The 21238-nt window shown below is 36.2% G+C and overlaps 2 protein-coding genes across 3 annotated transcripts in view; one reads left to right on the top strand and one right to left on the bottom strand.

Annotated features, from left to right (window-relative positions):
- The window catches only part of LOC135210085 (low-density lipoprotein receptor-related protein 4-like), a 471815-nt gene that overhangs the window by 330081 nt on the left and 120496 nt on the right, over positions 1–21238 (bottom strand). The gene's annotated exons all lie outside the window — the stretch shown is intronic.
- On the top strand, positions 1098–5738 carry LOC135210491 (uncharacterized). 2 transcript variants are annotated; one of them, XM_064243376.1, is made up of 5 exons: positions 1098–1193; positions 3177–3322; positions 3493–3609; positions 4808–4860; positions 5385–5738. In XM_064243376.1, exons 2-5 carry the CDS (start codon positions 3202–3204, stop codon positions 5403–5405), a joined length of 312 nt encoding a protein of 103 aa, XP_064099446.1. In that variant the 5' UTR covers positions 1098–1193; positions 3177–3201; the 3' UTR covers positions 5406–5738. The 2 variants fall into 2 exon arrangements, with proteins under 2 accessions (XP_064099446.1, XP_064099447.1); XM_064243377.1 differs by having other exon boundaries at positions 1107–1143.

The following is a 21238-nucleotide window of genomic DNA, read 5'->3' as shown; positions in this document are numbered from 1 at the left end:
CAAATAACAAAATCCATTATGTAAAATTTCACACGGATGACTACAATCAAACAAAGATTTTTCTTACCTTTACCAAAAGTCAGGAATAACAAGAGAGTAAGCAATACATACCTGAAAGGAAGAGAAATATTTCATTAGTGATAAGGGATAATTATATTTCCAAACCTGAAAGCTGAGCGAACTTAATAGTATGAAGGCAAATATCAACTTGGGTTAAACACCTGAAGCTGTTAGTCAATTGCTATGCCAAATGCTTAAAAGTTCCTTTACCTTTCTTGATTCACTGTTGGATATAATGAAGAATGATAAACAATACCGTGACAGATGCGGTAGTGCATATCAGCATATACGCCATTTCAAATATATATTCGTGGCTTAATATGTGTATACATTATGTATATATGCATATATACGTACTCACATTTTACAAAGTCAACAATTGTCTATAAATATTATATTTTCTCTTTCATTCAAATCTGATAACGTCAGCAATTGTTTGTTACCAATACTTTTTTTTCTGTATATATATACATACATACATTATATATGTATATGTATGTATATATGTATATATATGCACTCACATTTTACAAAGTCAACAATTGTTGTCTACAAATATTTTTTCTGTATATATGTATGTATATATATATATATATATATATATATATATATATATATATATATATATATATATCTTATATTTATATATATATTTGTAAGTAGGTAGTAAATAAGGCCGGTTATCCAGAATCACCAAACTGTAAAAAACAGATTCTCATTTATTCTAAAAAGAAAAAATAATCCTACGAGCAAAAAAGACAGAACATTTAGCATTGTTTCAAACGATCTGCCGCTACGCTCTATCAATACAATGGCATCAACAAACAATAGCCATTTTTCGATCTATGAAGAACCCATCCATCTCAACATTTTTTCGTTTTTTGATAAATGGACGGAGTCAACATCACAGACCACTGAATAAGATGCAAAATCTTTTTTTCATCTTCAGTCCTTTTTCATTTTATAATTCTCAATTCTCTCTTGAAAGGACAAGGGGTCACAAGAGTATAAAAAGAGATATCCATCCCAGCACTTTCGCAGTTCAACTTCTACAGTGCCTTCGTCTGGAGCGTCAGGTCTTTGGTAGGTTTTCGAGAAGCGTTATACGAGACACTTCTTTCACTTTGATTCAGGTAAGTTTGAGAAATTTTACGCTTACGATTTGAGTGATTTTCAAGATAACAAGGTTCAGCTTAACTCATATTGCAGTTCTGTCCAATTTGAAGCTTTTTGATATTAGACAAATTGTAATTAGAGCCCTAAATTGCAATTAGAACCCAAAATTCCAATTAGAGTCCTACATTCCAATTTGAGTCTTAAATTCGAATTAAACCCCCGAATTCCAATTAGAATCCAAATTCCAATTAGAGCCCAAAATTCTAATAGAATCGCAATTCCAATCAGAACCCCAAATTCTAATCAGAACCCCAAATTCTAATCAGAGCCCCTAATTCCAATTAGAGCCCCTAATTCCAATCAGAGCCCCTAATTCCAATCAGAGCCCCTAATTCCCGTCAGAGCCCCAAATTCCAATCAGGGCCCCAAATTCCAATCAGAGCCTCAAATTCCAGTAAGACCCCCGAATTCCAATCAGAGCCCCATATTCCAATAAGAGCCCCAAATTCCAGTCAGAGCCCCAAATTCCAATCAGAGCCCCAAATTCTAATTAGGGTTCCTAATTCCAAATAGAGCTCCCAATTCCGATTAAAGCCCCAAATTCCAATCAGAGCCCCATATTCCAATCAGAGCCCCAAATTCCAGTCAGAGCCCAAAATTCCAATCAGAGCCCCAAATTCTAATTAGGGCTCCTAATTCCAACTAGAGCTCCCAATTCCAATTAAAGCTCCAAACTCCAATTAAGAGCCCCAAATTCCAATCACCCACCCAAATTCCAGTCAGAGCCCCGAATTCCAATCAGAGCCCCAAATTCCAGTCAGAGCCCCAAACTCCAATCAGAGCCCCTAATTCTAATCAGAGCCCCTAATTCCAACTTGAGCGCCAAATTCTAATTAGAGCCCCCTAATTCCAATCAGAGCCCCAAATTCCAATTAGAACCCAAATTGTAAATAGAGCCCCATTTCCAATCAGAACCACAATTCCAATTAGAACCCCAAATTCCAATCAGAGCCACTAATTCCAATTACAGCCCCAAATTCCAATTAGAGCCAGTAATTACACTTAGAGCCCCTAATTCCAATCAGAGCCTCGTTTCTTCCAATTTGGGATACGGATACAGTAGCAAAACTTCAAAAAAAAACTTCAACAGCGATGTAATGAGACAAGTTCGTTTCCCTTAGTGTCAGCTAAACAAACCACATCATCTACATCCTGAGAGACAGAACAAGCTTCGTAACTTACAAAGAATAATCCAATGTTGTTTTCGCTTTACAATAATTGAATGAAGATTACTAGTCTGAACCTTATGATCTAATTAGCTCTTGTCCTCAATATCCCAGGAATTCAACATGTACAATAGTGTAAGTATACCAAAGTGTTTTTTCAAGTTGGCACGATTTGTAATCCACATTATGATAGAATGCTTTATCCCATGCCAGATTTGGTCATCCTGCAAAATTTGGTGAAAATAAACATTAAAATGACTCAAATATTGTAAATGTGACATTTGTATGTTTAGCCACAAAAACGGTTCACATTTTACTGAACTTATACGGCATTTAATGACACTCATTTACACGTGTAAATAGAAGTGGATTCTGCATATGCTGCCGAATCGTAAATCGAATTTTGAAAAGTAAATTTATTTAGATGGGCGCTAAAAGTGGTGTTTCAAAGAAGCCAGGGGAATGTTTGACGAAAACTGTGCAAAGGGAAAGAGCAAAACTACTATTCCATTTCCTAAGACCAACATACGTAGTATCTACAACAATCAGTGGATTTTATACAAATCAAAGTCGGAGACAAATACCACTTTTGAGAGCATATGGTGGTCTTAACAGGTGACTTGCCTTTTCTGACATATAACAGCACCAAGTAGATCCTTGCAAACCCCTGACAGCAACTGAATAACCTTACTGAATAAGCATGTAAACATACAGCAAAGCAATTTACTTAAGAGAAATGTCGATAAATGAATTCTAGAAACTCTCTCCTTCCAGAAGATATTTTCGAAAATACTACGACATGAGGACTCTGCTGATCATGGCAGTGCTGGCCATCATCATAGCCACGACCTCCCAAGTCTCCGGCCATCGGGGTGGTAATCACTTCGGGAGGGGAGGTGGACAGAGATCCGGGTGTTTAGGTAATGCCCTGAACCATCAGTTGTTGTGTGTGATATTTCTGTTACTTCAGAGAGAGAGAGAGAGAGAGAGAGAGAGAGAGAGAGAGAGAGAGAGAGAGAGAGAGAGAGAGATTTTGCCCTGAGACTACATCCCTCAATCATTTTCCAATTCGTTCCCCCTTCCTTTGCAGCGAGTGCTTGCGAAAAGGCAAAAGATGCTGCCAAGTGCAGAACGTGCATACAGAACCTGAAGTCCTCTGGAAGCGCCCCGCGCCAAGCAATTCACAACTGTCATCACACCAACAATGGTAAGGAACTTCAAAAAAAAACTGCAGTTTTGACCTCTTCAAGTCAAGTCTGGCAGGAGGTTCATTTTACCATGCTCCTCTCAAACAGACATTTATTTATCAGTGTGAACACGTAGGAGTACTGTAATAGATTCACATCAACCGTGCATTTGATGTCTAGGCCAGTCCCTTACGACGCTCCTGATTGGCTGTTGATGAGCCAATCACGGGGCTGGAAACTCTTAGTCTTTCTGGAGAGTTCATATAGGTAGGATGTATGTTCCACCTCTCCTGAGGGATACTTTGAAAGACGTATCCCCCAGGAGAGATAGACCATAGATCTTACACACGTGAACTCTCTCGAGAGCTGAGAGTTTCCAGTCCTGTGATGGGCTTATCAACAGCCAATCAGGAGCGTCGTAAGGGACTGGCCTAGACATGAAATGCACGGGTGATGTGAATCTACTATAGTAATATATCTCGAGAAGGGATGAACAGAATTTGATGAAAATGGGCAACAATATCTGGAAGCCATTATCTGTACTGAAACACACTTTTTTAATCTTTCCTAGATAATTAAGTATATCTTAGTTTAATCAGACACTTGAGCTGATTAACAGCTCTCCTAAGGCTGGACCAATGGATTAGATATTTTTTTTAGCTATGAACTAATTGGTTACTTAGCAACAGTACCTACAGCTTATCGTGAGATCGAAACCACATTATATCGAGAAACGAATATCTAAATCACCGGACATACATTCCCCTGGTTCCACGTTGGCGGAGCGGGGAATCGAACTTCGGACTACCGAATTGGTAGGCGAGCACGTAACCTTCTCGTCCAAAGAGAAACCCAAAAGATAGAGGTTTTAACCCGGTATGTATCCACCTTTGCGGCGTGTTTAGTACAGGCCCGTTGGTGATACCCGGAAAGACATAAACAAGAGACTGCAAATATCATGAAGATAATGACCCTCAACAAATATCCCTTGGTCACTATCCAGGAAAGAATTTTTTTTTTTTCTGGTGGAATTTCTCCCAAGAACTGATCATCTTGAGTTAACGGAAAACATACACCTGCCAAGTTTAATCATATTCTATCCACTAATCCAGATGCATCCTCCTTAGGGGGAATTTTAGCTACCAAAATGTTTATATATATGATATGATTAAGAGCTTATTTACATCACTGTTAACAAAACGTGACTGTTACCTTCAGGATGTGGGGACCCAGCTGCATTCAAGACTTGCATCTCCAATGCCAATAAAGATGTAAGTAGACACTTATGTGATCTTATGTAAAGTTAAATCTATAAATATTTATATATATATATATATATATATATATATATAGATATATATATAATAATTCTATATATATATATATTTATATTATTGATATATATATATATATATATATATATTATATATATATATATATATATATATATATATATATAGTGTACTATATATATATATATATATATATATATATATGTATATATATATATATATATATATATATATATATTTATATATATATATATAGTATTGTATGTATATATATATATACTATATATATATAACATACATAGATATTATATCCATATATATGCATATATATACCTACTGAAAATTCAATTCTAAACATAAATCCAACCAAATATCACAAACTTCCAATTTACACATTTTACTACAGTCTATCTCGACCTTCAAAGAAAAGACCCAAGTGGAATGACATTTTAAAAGAGTTCCTCTAATCAGAACCTTAAAAACGACTTTACTTCCTTTTCCAGATCGCTGCCTGCCTCGCCTGAGAGACTACAAAGCTCCTCTAGTAGAACGATGCTGAACGATACCCCGGATATTGGGCATGAACTTCAATATGCAACAATTACAATAATTATGATGTCTTTCAGTTTAGCTTGGATAGATCTTTGGTATACACATGCTACGGCCAACGTTAAATCTGCTTTTATATGGAGATCGATGAAGTAAAAATATAAGGATTCTGTTCCTTAAGGGCGCTTGGCTGTTCTTGCACAGCATTGGTGAGGTTGCCAGATATCTCACAGAGCATCTAGTATAACTGTGGTTAATAGTCCTCTCTGGGAACAATCTGCAACTGATACAAGTAGGGGAATTGTTTATTGCACATATATATATATATATATATATATATATATATATATATATATATATATATACTCATGAACGTTACATAAGTTTTTACTCTTTTTTTTCTATTGTAGTCTTTGGAAAATAAACCTCGCTTTACTATGCAATTTAATACTGCATTTTCTGATTATCCATCGTACTATTCACTGGGAGGTGACAAATGACTATATCTGTACCAAATAATTAATTATTAGTTTCTTTACCGAGTGAAAAAACAAAGCAAAAAAACTTAAAATTTGGTCACGACTCAGACACCAAAAACACACATTATACTATTTCCATAATGTGCCAGAGGTAGGTTCAATATTCAAGACGAAATATGAAGGAAATTTTCGATGAATGTCCGATTGTCAGCTCATAGAGAAATGTCGAAATTCGAGACGCCTTCAGTTTCGGTTCTCGAGACACCAAAGACGAAAATCATTAACTATTTCTTTTTTTTTAAATAAATATAGTTCATTCACCATTTTAAAGATAAATTCTAGGCAGAAAACCCGTTACACATCGAGTCTGGAACTTATGATTCTTACAATGAACCCCTTTGACGCACTCGCAAGAAACTCTTAGGAATGAATGCAAAGTAGTACCGTACATCTGGCAACGCCATCCATTGATTATCATAAGTAAAGATCTTTTGCCAAGATAGAACCTACGTGATGAATGGTGCTATCACTCGAGAGTCTGTAGGGCGGTGACGTCATTCAGAATAAGTAAACATAAAAAATATATCATATGTATACTGAGCACACATAAAATTAGGTAAATGTTTGAATACGAGTGGAACAAAATTATTACTTTAGGATACCCTGCTACTGAAGTCTTGCAATCAAAGAAAACGAAAACGTAAACCTCAAAGAAAACTAGATCATTAAGGCCTAACAATACTATACTATATATACACCTATTTCAAATGGTTAGGTACAGTACAACGAGATGAATTTTAATCATTACTAATAACAGAAACAAAAACTGTAACTAAAAATACTTAATGACTTGATTTATTCACCGACAACAGAACACCTCAGATTGTTTCATGCTACTTAGAAGTCTGGCTTTTAGGGGACCTAGAAAGAGGTTTGATAAAGAAGAATAAAGAAATATATTACGATGAAATTTGTAGATGACACAGGCTGCCGGGTTGAAAAAAATAAGAAAATGAAAATAAGACCTGAATGAACCCTTATCAACTAACAAGGAATAGCGAAAGAAGTACGAGGGGGAGGAGGGTTTTACGGACGACAAAGGATACTTGTATGTAATGTAGAAGTATGTCGTATGTATGTATGTAGTATGTATGTTGTAGTATGTATGTATGTATGAAAGAAATGATGTATGATATGCTATGTATAGTAGTGGTATATATATTATATATATATAGTATATATAAATATATATAATATATATTATAAAATAATATTTATAATATGTATATAATAATATAATATATATGATATATATATTATAATATTATATTATAATATAATATATATATTATATATAACATATATTATATCTATATATATATAATTATTATATATTATACTATATATATATATAATATATTATAAGATGCGTATACGTGCGTATGTAAACATACGTACCCTACATACGAACTACAAACGTCATAGCATTGTACTTTATTGCCACACAGGGCACCATTATATTCGCATGAAGCTACTAAAACCATACGCATGCAGATAAACTCACACATGCGATCCACGTACGGGCGCGCGCACGAGCGGTCGTGCGTGAATCTCGGCTGTACTTAAGACTTAAGTATTTCTAAAAAATCATCTTGTCTGTCGCACGAATCCTTCAGGGTCGCAGCCCCATTTTATCAAGCAGCGAACCGTCCCTTTTGGTAGGCCCCCTATGCCTTTGTTCCCTTTTTTTTTTTTTGGTACCATTTTGCTTTGATCTCTCTTTCTTTCTTTCTCTCTATTTAATTTTTCTGTGAAAGAAAAATATTGAGATGGCTTTGTCTGTCTGTCCGTCCTCAGATCTTAAAAATTACTGAGGCTAGACGGCTGCAAATTGGTATGTTGATCATCCACCCTACAATCATCAAACACATCAAGTTGCAGCCTTCTAGCCTCAGTAGTTTTTTTTATTAAGTTAAAGTTAGTTAGCCATGATCATGCCTCTGGCACCGCAACAACACAGGTCACCACGGGCGGCTGAGTTTTTCATGGGCCGTGGCCCATACAGTATTATACGCTGTACAGAAAACTCGATTGCACCGAAGAAACTTCGGCGCATTTTTATATTTGTTTTATATAGGTCAAGCGTAAAATTTATTATGATTTATCATTATAGGGTAGTTTAATTGGGACACAGACTAACTTTTTGGTGATAGTGAACACAATCCCGCAAAAATCAGATTCTTTGGCATTTTTTTTCCACAAATTTCATGCATTTTGCCTTAATTTATCTTGATAAATTGTTCTGGACTCTCATGGAGGCAGCCTAAAAGAATTGTTCGAAACTAGACAATTAAGTGAAAGTTGTGGTACAGTTAAAGAAGCTGGACAGCCCAGAGGGATAGAACGAGAGACGTTAGGCAAAAATTGACGACGCTGGGGTCAGAGACGAGTCAACCATCCTCTTGCGTACCTTTTACAGCTTGTCGACCGAGGCACATTATTAACAGCCTTCATTATAGGGAGCAGCAAGTTCGGCTATTTCGGAGAAGGTGACCAATCTCCAGAATTACAAAGGGCATCTAAAATTCCAAGATGAAGGGAGTACAAATGGCCTTTAAATACTTTAATATTGAGTTCATAATCTCTCTCTCTCTCTCTCTCTCTCTCTCTCTCTCTCTCTCTCTCTCTCTCTCTCTCTCTCTCTCTCTCTTTTATTTATTTATTTGTTTTTGCGATACACTTCTGCATGCAAATTTCATTTATCGTTACTTCGAAACAAGTACCACTCCTTGTTGATATTGGGTGATTATTTAAGCAGCATTTATATAGCTCTCTCTCTCTCTCTCTCTCTCTCTCTCTCTCTCTCTCTCTCTCTCTCTCTCTCTCTCTCTCCTTCTCTTTATATATAGATTTTTAGGATGCTTTGATTTTCCTCATTCATCTGCAATAGCATCATGTTAGTTTCAAAATGATTTTATCAGCATATACCCCACAATGCTGAAGCCATTCTCATGTCAATACCTAACTAGTATACGAATGTGAGTAACACTGTTTTCAGACCAAAGAGATACTTTAAAATGAAAAGGGCTGGTTTGGATATCTTAAAAGAGAAATGGATAAATGCAAACACAATAAAATAACTCGCTGTTTGCAGAGAAAAGCTTAGGATTCTTTATGTATCAACTTATTCTGCCAAAATACCTTTAGCATTTTATCAAAACTTATCTTTTCCTGTATCACATGTATGTAATAGACAAAGGACCCATTGAATATGAAATTAAATATCAACATCTAAGTTAAATATGAATATGTGGTATAATCGCATACACATTATTTTGTCTGAAACCAAAGCCAAGTTGTCATATATATAAAAACTATCACAAGACTTAACATGGAATTTGAAATTAACATCGTTCCGCATTGTCGGGAGAGTTCTTTGTATTTCATCGCTTTGTTGTTCTTTAATGGTACATTAACTCAAATAATTCTTAAGAAGATGAGAGAGAGAGAGAGAGAGAGATTGTTATTTTTTCCCGAGAAAAATATAAGTCAGCTTCGCGACGTAGGATTCGTAAAACGATGCAAAATAAGTTAGATCATAATGAAAAAGGGTCCTTCCTTAGAAAAAAGGTCCTACAATTAGAGAAACATTTCTAACGTAGGATTCCCAAGGTAGGATTCGTACAGCAATACAAAATAGGTAAGATCACCATTAAAAAAAAAAAAACATAGGATTAGCAACGTATAAAATATTTCAAATCATAATAATAAAAAAGGGTTCCCTCGATTGAGGGGACATTTCCAACGTAGGACTATTAATGATCCAATGATGCAATGAAGCCCTTCGTTTGAAGGGACATTTCCAACGTGGGACTTGCAATGATGCAATGACGCAATGACGCCCTTCGACTAAAAGGACACTTCCAACGTAGGACTGGCAATGACGCAATGACGCGCGTCACACAGAATCCCAGAGGGCGTTCGGTTCCACAGCTATGACACGAGACGATGGACCATCGCATGAACTGACCGAGCTGGTTTAGATCAGGACCCTGGTTTGGATGCGCCCTGACAAGGCGACGGGAGGATTGTGTACAGTGTCACAACCTCCGACCCTGTTAGTGGATGGTGTTCCTACTGTTACTATAACAATGGAAATATTATTATTATTATTATTATTATTATTATTATTATTATTATTATTATTATTATTATTCGTGGAGAAATCCAGAATGTTGTCCCTGCTGCTACAATAAGATTGGGAATTTTATTATTATTATTATTATTATTATTATTATTATTATTATATTATTATTATTATTATATAAATGCTGTAGATTATTATATAAAATATGTGTATATATATATATATACATAATTTATAAATATATCTTATATAAAACATCTATATATATATGCATATACATATTTATATATGCATACATACATACATCATATATATATATATATATATATATATATATATATATATATATATATATATATATATATATATATATATACAGTATATAGTATTATTTGATACATACATACGTAGATAATATATGTATTATATATTGTTTTATTTTATTATATTATTATTATTATTATTATTTTATTATTATTATTATTATTATCTAATATTAAATGTATGTAGATTATTATAAAATATATGTGTAATTATATATATACATATAATTATATATATTATATAAACATCTATATATATATAGCATATACATATTTATATATCATACATACATATATATAAATCTATGTATGTATATATATATATATATATATATATATATATATGCAGTTATATTAAGCGAGATCAGGCTTTTTTCTGTTACCCACACGAACAATAACACCCACAAGTACGATAACTATCTCGGAAGAAAATGTGGATGTAATTACACGTCATTTCATAGCGAGAGAGAGACTCAAACCCACACCACTCCATCAGCTGCACGCTGTTGCCAAATGTCGCCAGAGAGCAGAACGCGACCACCAACCCAACAAAGGACGCATACATAGCACCGCTATTTTATTGATATACCTAACGACCGTGACTCGGATCTTGCCTCGATCTTGACTAGATCTTGCCTTTGTTGACGTAATGTTGCAAGTAACGCATTCAAGAGAGGTTACGTGAAGGAATGGTCATTCCTGTTCCGATAAGTACAGTACTGGCCATGAATCACAGACCAATATGTGTCTAAAGTGTTAAAATGAAATCTCAGGAATCGTGGGAAAAATAAACAAAAAGAGCCGTGACCAGGCGCAAGCAATAATTAGCGATAATCAAAACATTCTACCAGTCATAAAAGCCGTTGGGAATGACGTCATTCGTTATTTTCATTACAAAGCATAGATTCAGATATATATATATATATATATATATATATATATATATATATATATATAGATAATAAAAATACTAAAATAACCGCAACAAAACGAAGCTAAGTAAAACTAGCGTTACCCAGGATGACAGCAATTTAACAACAATGCAAGCGAGGATGGAGAAAAACAAATTCTTTGTGTAGTAAATAAATTCTTTACTTTAAAAATTCTTTACGTCAAACAATATTGGAGTCATCAAGAAGCACTTATCTCCATTTTCCTAAGATGAGGCTCTGAACGTCGGATAAATATCACCAAAAACATAACGACGTGCAAATTCCTTCGCTACTGATTATTGAGGATTTCCGACGCGGAACTCTGAAGGACGCTGCGATCTATAATGATAAAATCCCAGCGGATCTTACTCGTTTGTCCGCCCCGGGTGGACGCGGGGTAGGTAGGGAAGATGTGAAAGGCAGCGCCGGGTTCCAGCGCGGCGCAGAGCGCGCCATCAAGCTCGTATATAAAAATAACCCATGTTTATGCTTATTTCTCCCGGACAACCGGAACTGGCGAAGGATTCTGACTTAAAAATGACAGTCCCCCCCTCCCCCCCCCCCCCCCCCCGCCCCCCCCCCCCCCCCCCCCCTTCTCGTAAGATCCGCAACCAGAACGTTCTGTTATTGAGACGTTTAAGTTCGCAGTGTCACAGAGAATGCGCCGTAAGGGGTTAATCTTTTGGGATGTAAAGGCATTCATTCTGGAGATTATTGAACGTGACCGGGAAAAGTCACTTTCCCAACGTGGGTTTCATGTTCTTGAAACGAGAATATCGATGGAAATATGATGAAATGTAAGATTTACCTTTATATAAAAATATAGATATATATATATATATATACATATTATATGTATACTTTATATACATGTATATGTGATATACATACATACATACATACATACACACACACACACAAATATATATATATATATATATATATATATATATATATATATATATATACACACACACACATATATATATATATATATATATATATATTATATAATATATATATATATATATATATTGTGGGCAATTGCCTTTGTGGCATTAACTTCACTGACGCAGACATATTTACTTACTTCTGCTTTCGATACTTCTTCAAAGTTCTGGATAAGCATACAGATTCGTTTTTCCATTTATCGCTATTATATATATATATATATATATATATATATATATATATATATATATATATATATAAAAATTCTGGTTCACTATCCTATATAGACTCCAATATACGTTACAACGTACGTGTACCCAAACACATCCAAAAAAGGTAAAATATAAAAAATAAATAAATGGATTGTGTAACAAACTCCGCAGAATCTTGGTTTCAGGAAACATAATCGAAACCTCCTTTGCTTTGGCTATAAAAAAAAAAAAAAAAAAAAAAAAAAAAAAGAAAAAAAAAAAAAAAATCAAAAAAATGGCGTGAAAACCTGTCCAAGTTATGGTCTGGCATCACCAACACGACAAATGTTCCACCAATCTAAGAAGTGACAAAAACTAGCAAAACACTAAAATTCATTCTCCGTTCACCAGAGCCAAATGATTTCCGTCACGGTGCCTGAAATAGAAAATATGATGAACGATTTGCAACGGAAATCCGAGAGTCGTTTATCGTCAGATAATGTCCGTGCGACAATACTTCCTTTTTCTGTTTCTTTTCGGTACATCAAATAAAAATGGGAGCCGAACAGATTCCCGAAAGCTATCTGTAGAGATTTAGTTGTAAATATATGTAACCATGCAGAACTGTTGATTTTTTTCCTTTCCAAGACTCGTACTACCATGTTTTTTTTGTTTTTTGTTTTTTTGTTTTTTTTACATTAGAAGCAACAGAGCCATTATCAGGAAGATTTGCCTCCTCAACAACTAACCCTGTCTTTGGTTTTTTAGCTTAAGTTTTCTGCAAAAGAACTGTTGAGATTGCACTTTTTTCTGCCCGCCCTCAGATCTTAAAAACTACCGAGGCTAGAGGGCTGCAAATTGGTATATTGATCATCCACCCTTCAGGGATCAAACGTACCAAATTGCAGCTCTCTAGCCTCAGTAGTTTCGATTCTATTTAAGGTTAAAGTTAGCCATAATCGTCCGTCTGTCAACGATATAGGTACCAACACGGGACACCAACGGGCCGCGACTGAAAGTTTCATGGGTCGTGGTTGAGGGTTTCAAATAGCATTATGCTCGATTGCTCTATAGAAACTTCGGCGCATTTTTTACTTGTTTAAATGAAAATAACAAGCAATTTCAATATCCCTTCAATTTCTATCCTCCAAAACAGATGACCTCACGTCTGTTGTGAGAAACCAAAGCAAGGAAACGGAATCCCTTGCTGCCTCATGACTACGACAGGATTGTCGAGTTGAGCCTTGAGAAGGCAGGAAGGAAGTGACCACCTAATGCTTCACACTGTAGCATAGAGAGCAGGGATCATGAACACTGTGCCATGAAAACGCGAACAAGGTTTTTCACGCACATGAATATCGACACGTGAACACTATCCTCACTATTCAGAAGGCGGAAGTTCCAATTCAGGGCAGGACAGAACACAAAGGTTTTGGTGGAACTTGACCCTTGACCCTTGACCCCGCTTTCCTTACTTCTTCTACCATTCTTCCTGTGTTTCTTTTCTTTAGAACTGTGCCAATTATTATTATTATTATTATTATTATTATTATTATTATTATTATTATTATTATTATTATTATTATTATTATTATCATTATTCAAAGAAAACTCTTAATAGCATGAGTCAATAAAAAGGGAAAATAAATCCACAGTAGTATGTCTGTTTGATTTTCTTATTTGAAATATATAAAGACAGGGAGGACCGTGAAGGTCATCGAAAGCTTTCTGCATTATATACTTTACATAAGAAAATCAAACATACTACTGTGGATTTACTTTTCATTTATTATTATTGTTATTATTTCAGTAGATGAAACTATCCACATGGACCAAGCACACCATGTGGATAGGCTTCATCTACTAAAGTTATTATATAATAATAAAAGGTATCCAGACGGCTAATCTTTTTTAAGAGGTTTGTTTGAAATAAGGTATCTTACTATAATGGGCGAAATGTCTGTCCGTCCGTCTGTCATTCAATCGCGGCCAAACGGCCGGCCCGATGAGCATGAAACTTGGCAAGGTTATAGTTGTTGGGACCCATAAGATGGTTTTAATGGGGCTTCATCCTACCTCCCCCCGCCTCCGAAGAGGGTGGGGGTGAGAAGGGATTCCCTGCAACGGAGCTGGTTACGCCCGCAGACTTAGTTACTATACGAATTTTCATACATAATTTCTGTACACTTATGTTTGCTAGTAATAATAATAATTATAATAATAATAATAGTCGCTGACAATTCATCTTCCTCCTTAACCAGAGGATGACATAGGCATGACAGCCATGTGAAAGAGGCATGCGAGAGAATCACATGACTTACTGCAAGGTCATTCTAAACAAGATTACCGACACGGACTTAGGACTACACAGCTTTTAGATTCGCCTACGGAATTTCTGGTCGTTATTCACGAATAGCTGTGTCGAGGCTGAATGCCAATAGGCGCATCTAAACCGCACGGGTTATTTCAGGTCTGTGTGTTGGTTCTCATATAAATAACAGGGAAATAAAGGGAAATTATATGGTGGTTTACGAATGACAAGTATTCATTGTAATGTTACAATACGGTTGACATTTGTTTAACAATCATATTGTAGTTGGAATGGGACTGAAATTCATAAACATAAATACATAACGCACACACACACACACACACACACACACACACACACATATATATATATATATATATATATATATATATATATATATATATATATATATATTATAAAGATATAAATGTGTGTGTTATGTATTTATGCTTATGAATTTCAGTCACATTCCAACAAAAATATGATTGTTAAACAAAGTCAATCATATTGTAACATTACAATAACAGATAAATAAATAAATATATATCTATATATATATATATATATATATATATATATATATATATATATATATATATATATAACTTAAACTGACACCACGGATAGTGAAAATAAAACGTGATATAAAACATAAAATGAGTATACAGCCAAAGCTAATGATAAATACATAAATATATATATATATATATACAGTATATATATATATCTCTCTCTCTCTCTCTCAAATACATATTTATAAGTATATATACCATAATAATAAGTATATATATACATAATATAAGTATTATATACATAGATATATATATATATATATTCATAAAGCCCGATAAAATCCTGGAACTTAATAAAAAAATAAAAAAAAAGCGCATGGAATGAATTAAAAGATGATACGACGTAACCAGACCAAGCGGATAAGCTAAGGCACCAAGGCCACATCAGATGGCACCACTGGCCGTGACAGCCTCTTTCAGTGTAACTGAGAGCCATTCGATAAAACGTATCGTGAAGGAAAAAATTGACAAACGAAAGTAACGTCTGTCCTCAAATTAAATGAACCGTCCGTAGGAATGTGTGGAATCTCAGGTGTATATGTGAGCCACAAAAATAAAATAAAAATAAACAGGAATGTATGGAATCTCGGGTTTATGAGAGCCACAAAATTAAAATCAGAATAATAAAATGGAATGCGTGGAATATCAGGTGTATATGCGAGCCATAAAAATAATAAGAATAAAAACTGGGAATGCAATGGAATATCTCAGGGATGTATGGAGCCACAACAATAAAATCAAAATAATAAAACAAACTGGAATGCATGGAATCTCAGGTGTATATGTGAGTCACAAAATAATAATAATAATAATAATAATAATAATAATAATAATAATAATAATAATAATAATAATAATAATAATAATAATAAACATCAATGTATGCAATCTCAGGTGAGTTTCACAAAAAAAATAAAAATAAATAAAAAATAATTAAAGAAAAATAGAAGATGAAAGAAACTAAACTGACTAAATTGCTTCCAGCAATTTTCTGGTGCTTGTGTGAACATCTGGTCGATCAATTACCTGTACCTTTTGATTTTAAGTAAAAATATAATAAATCCAATTACACGTCTCGTCTTTCAGTTTTTTTAACCCTCTGGTTATCCAATTAACTGGACGCATTGGTTAATTGAATCTGCTTCTGTGTTTGATTAATCAAACTTAAAAGTCACTGTGGCCCGTCGTAAAGTAATCTATTTAATCACTAAACGGAATTATTTACATTTAAATGAAGTAAACTGTTATTTATATTTCAGAATTATAACTTTAAGCCAGGCCCATTCTACTTGTCAAAAGTATAAAAAAAATTTTCTTCAAAATATATGATGATTTTACATTATTTGAGTCAATTACACAGCAAGTATATATATATGTATGATATATATATATATATATATATATATATATATATATATATACAAATATAGTATGTCTATATATAATTATGTATATATATATATATATATATATATATATATATATATATATATATATATATATATATAAAAGTGTGTGTGTGTGTGTGTGCATACATACGCCAACACCATACAGTATATTGTGTGGTTTGGGTATCAGATATCAACATAACAATCTTACACGAATGAGAGAGAGAGAGAGAGAGAGAGAGAGAGAGAGAGAGAGAGAGAGAGAGCAGCACGTAAAGTGAACCTATGGAGAACGCAACAATGACTCGTGAATTTTCACGAGCATTTGCCCGTAAAATCACGCTTCCGGTGGAAAAAAAAAAAAAAAAAAAAAAACAAAACTCTCTCGTCCTCAGAGAGCAAGAGTGAGATTTGCCTTCTGAGTTTCTGTTGGGAACGCTCTCTTTCTGCCTCGATCACTGGAACTCCTTTCGAGCAATCTCTCTCTCTCTCTCTCTCTCTCTCTCTCTCTCTCTCTCTCTCTCTCTCTCGAACGAACGAACGAACGAACGAACAAACGAACGAACGAACGAACGTACGTACGAGCTAAAGAAGTGTCCTTATATCTTGTGACATGATTACTTCAAGTTAATCGCTTTCCAATGTAAATGAAATATTTCTATACTTATTCATAAACCTTTTCGTCTGTTATACTAAAATATATATATATATATAATATATATATATATATATATGTATATATATATATATATATATTTACACATATATATATGTGTGTATATATATATTATATAATATATATATATATATATATATATATAATAAAACATACGTAAATATATGTATAAATATAAATATATATTACATCTCTCAGTACATGGTACGATCTTTTCCTTTTCACTTGAACTGAAATCAATTACGCTTTTGCAAGCAAGCAAGCAAGCAAGCAAGCAAGAGCAAACACCTCCTTGACAGGCAGCAAACTCTCTTTCTCCGGAAGTCTGCGTCATAAAAAAAAAAAATCCGTAACTGCGGAGCATAGACAGTAACCTTTGAAAAAAATTAAATCTGGCGTAAAAGCAAGGTCTCTCTCTCTCTCTCTCTCTCTCTCTCTCTCTCTCTCTCTCTCTCTCTCCTTCGGCGTAACGCGTAACAGTGAATGACCCCTTAGCATGGCCACTAATTCCTTCGTATTCTCTGTAACCTTCCCTACTATTAAGTTCGAAACATGAGGTAGAAATGCGACTTTTTACGCTAAGCGCTTTCAAATATGGCTTTTCACTTTTATCACGCCTGGGAAAGAATAATAATCATGTCGCTGTTTCTTGAAATTACGAAGGAGGCTCCAGAAATACACACTGGGCAATCATGTCATCACAGTTAATAAAGATGACGATATTTATATATGACAGTATCTATTAGTGACATGAAACGGGGCCAGAGATCACACACACACACACACACACACACACACACACTTCGCTAGCAACCTTCCACAGGTAATAACAGCAGAAAATAAACCACTTAGTTCGCAAGTACTCGAACAACCGCGAGAAAGGTCTCGGAGATCATCGAGTAAGCTATTGTAGATTCACATCAACCGTGCATTTGATGTCTAGGTCCGTCACTTACGACGCTCCTGATTGGCTGTTGATAAGCCAGTTACAGAGCTGGCAACTCTCAGTCTCTCTCGAGAGTTCACTTAGGCAGGATCTATGTCCCACCTCTCGTGAGAGATACGTCTTTCAAACGTATATCTCAGGAGAGGTGGAACATAACTTCCTACCTATGTGAACTCTCTCGAGAGACAGAGTTTCCAGCCCTGTGATTGGTTTATCAACTGCCAATCAGGAGCATCGTAAGGGACGGACCTAGACATCAAATGCACATTGATGTGAATCTAATATAGTCGACGGTTGTCAGGTGAGGGGGGGGGGGGGGGGGGGGGCGGCGTTTGCGACAAGGCGACACTATCACAACTCACAAGAGCTTATGGTTTAGGAAAAGCTCCACATAGCGGAAATAAAGGGAGGGGGGGAGAGAAAGATCTGAAAACACTCTTAACACTGAAATGGAACCTTTTAGGCCTTGAAGATGATAAAAAAACGAAGTAACAGTAAGAGATATGAACGTATAACACTACACGGAAAATTATGCCAGTTCGGAGAAGATAATGGATCACATATAAAAAGATAAGAAAAAGGACCACCTGGTTTGGTCTACAATTGCTCCTGAAGCTAAGGTGTTTTATGTTCCCGTAGATGTTCAGTATGTTAATGTTTGGAGAGATATGAGCAGTCGGAAAGCGGAGAGATGTCAGCGCTACGTTGTGGAAAAAAAGCGTGATCCAACCTCCAGCTTACTTGGGATACTTGCAAAATTTTTCCCTCACGCTTAAGTTGTAAATTTTATAGTACTAAGTTGTAAATTATATATTACTATCTTTCAACATAAATTAAAACGTGCTGAAATCTACGGTCAAATAGAGCATTGGTTCACCTACGAGAATTAAAACGAATGCTCTACCATAAGCCATTAAAAGTAATTGTCCCGTACTGTTGAACTTACACATTATTTATTTTTTACAGTTTCATTCCAACAAATAAATCATAAATATCCTATCCTAAAATTCCTGTATCTGTAACTCAGTGCAAAACACTTTTATATCAGAACATATTAGGCTCTTCTATAGACCTTTCCTAAACCCTCCCCCCCCAACAACAAAGTAGTTTGTAGGCTTACTCCCCGAGTAAGCAAAAATGTCATGAATGGAGTACAAAATGGTTGATACTTGAAGATGATACAGCACTGGTTGGGGAGAGTGAAGAGAAACTGCAAAAACTTGTACCAGATTTTTGAGATTCTTGCAAGAGGACGATTCAGATACAAATCTGAGAAAGAGTGATGTTATGAAGCTAAGTGGAAACCATGAAAGATATACTTTTAATGAATGCTAGAAGAGTGGCAGCAGTTGTTTCATTCGAATCTAATAAATCATGGTAATGGCAGAAGAGGTGAAGACTTCGCCATGGAAGCCAGGGTGGGAAAGCGTGAATGGGTTGTTGAGCCGACTCTCCTTTATAGGAGTGAAGTGTGGATGTTGATGACGAATGGAAGAATATAGGCTGCAACTGTTATGTGATGAACTGTCTGCAGAGCAAAGAATCAGAATTTGAAAGGGCGAGAAGAAGTCGTAGAGGTTAGCATGCTACAAAATATGGAAAGTATATTTCGACGGATTATTTCAAAGTGAGGTAACTATCAATCCTCCACCCTGCAAACGAACAGCCAACCTTGGACACAACAACCCACGCCCTGGCAGTCATACACACACACACACATACACAGACACACGCACACACTTCAGTGAACTAAGAGGGGGGGGGGGGGGGAAGTAAGCAAGAGGATGAATGACAGGCTGCTCCTGGGAATTTTTCCTCAAACCACCTCCTCCCTTCCCCTCTCTCTCCTCCTCCTCCTCCTCCTCCTTTCCCTCTCTCCTCCTCTTCCTAGTCCCTTTCCCTCTCTCTCATCCTCCCTTCCCCTCTCTCTCCTCTTCCTCCTCCTCCTTTCCCCTCTCCTCCTCCTCCTTATCCTCCCTTCCCCTCTCTCTCCTCCTCCTCCTCCTCCTCCCTTCCCCTCTCTCTCCTCTTCCTCCTCCTCATCCTCCTCCCTTCCCCTCTCTCTCCTCCTCCTTCTCCCTTCCCATCTCAATCCCTCCTCAATCCTCCACTCCTCCCTCCTTATCTCTCCTTCCTCTCCTCCTCCTCCCTTCCCATCTCTCTCCTCCTCTTCCTCCTTCTCCCTTCCCCTCTCTCCTCCTCCTCTTCCTCCTCCTCCTTCCCCCTCTCCTCCTCCTCCTCCGTTCCTCCTCCTCCTCCTCCTCCCCTATCTGCTCTCTCTCCCTCCCTCTCTCCTCCCTCCTCTCTCTCTCTCTCTCCTATCTCCTCCTCCTCTTCTCCTCCTCCCTCTCTCTCTCCTCCTATCCGCCTTCCTCTCCTCCTCTCTCCTCCTCCTCTCTTCCTCCTCCTCCTCCTCCTCCTCCTCCTCCTCTCCTCCTCCCTTCCTCCTCTCCTCCCTCTCTCCTCTCCTCCCTCCTCCTCCTCCTCTTCCCTTCCCCTCTCTCCTCCGCCTCCTACTCCCTTTCCCTCCTCCTCCTCTTCCTCCTCCTCCCTCCTCTCCCTCTCTACCTCCTCTCCATCTCATCCTCCTCTCTCCTCCTCCCCATCCTCCCTTCCCATCTCTCTCCTCCTCCGCCTCCCTTTCCCTCTCTCCTCCTCCTCCTCCTCCACAGGAAACAAGAAACAAGGTGACCATTTTCTACTCGAACTGAGTCACTGGTTGCTTAATGGCCGGTTTGAGGACCAACGTCCAGCGAAATCGATCAGCATCTGAATCACAGCTGACAACAATACATCAATACTCTGCTTTTAAAAAAGGCCTTGAAGCGAAGGCCACGGCTCTCAGCTACAAAATAAGACATATTGGGAATAATATAAAGGAGAGATGTCGAA

This window comes from Macrobrachium nipponense, chromosome 39 (assembly GCF_015104395.2).
Source record: "Macrobrachium nipponense isolate FS-2020 chromosome 39, ASM1510439v2, whole genome shotgun sequence".
NCBI classification, from domain to species: domain Eukaryota; kingdom Metazoa; phylum Arthropoda; class Malacostraca; order Decapoda; family Palaemonidae; genus Macrobrachium; species Macrobrachium nipponense.
The sequence above is the reverse complement of the archived record's forward strand: the minus strand, read 5'-3'. Positions and strand labels throughout refer to the sequence as shown.

Coding starts and splice junctions, on each gene's coding strand:
- LOC135210491 (XM_064243376.1), top strand. CDS start 3,202: ATGAGGACTCTGCTGATCATGGCAGTGCTGGCCATCATCATAGCCACG. Junction 3,610..4,807: donor CTGTCATCACACCAACAATG/GTAAGGAACTTC, acceptor TGTTACCTTCAG/GATGTGGGGACCCAGCTGCA. Junction 4,861..5,384: donor TCTCCAATGCCAATAAAGAT/GTAAGTAGACAC, acceptor TTCCTTTTCCAG/ATCGCTGCCTGCCTCGCCTG.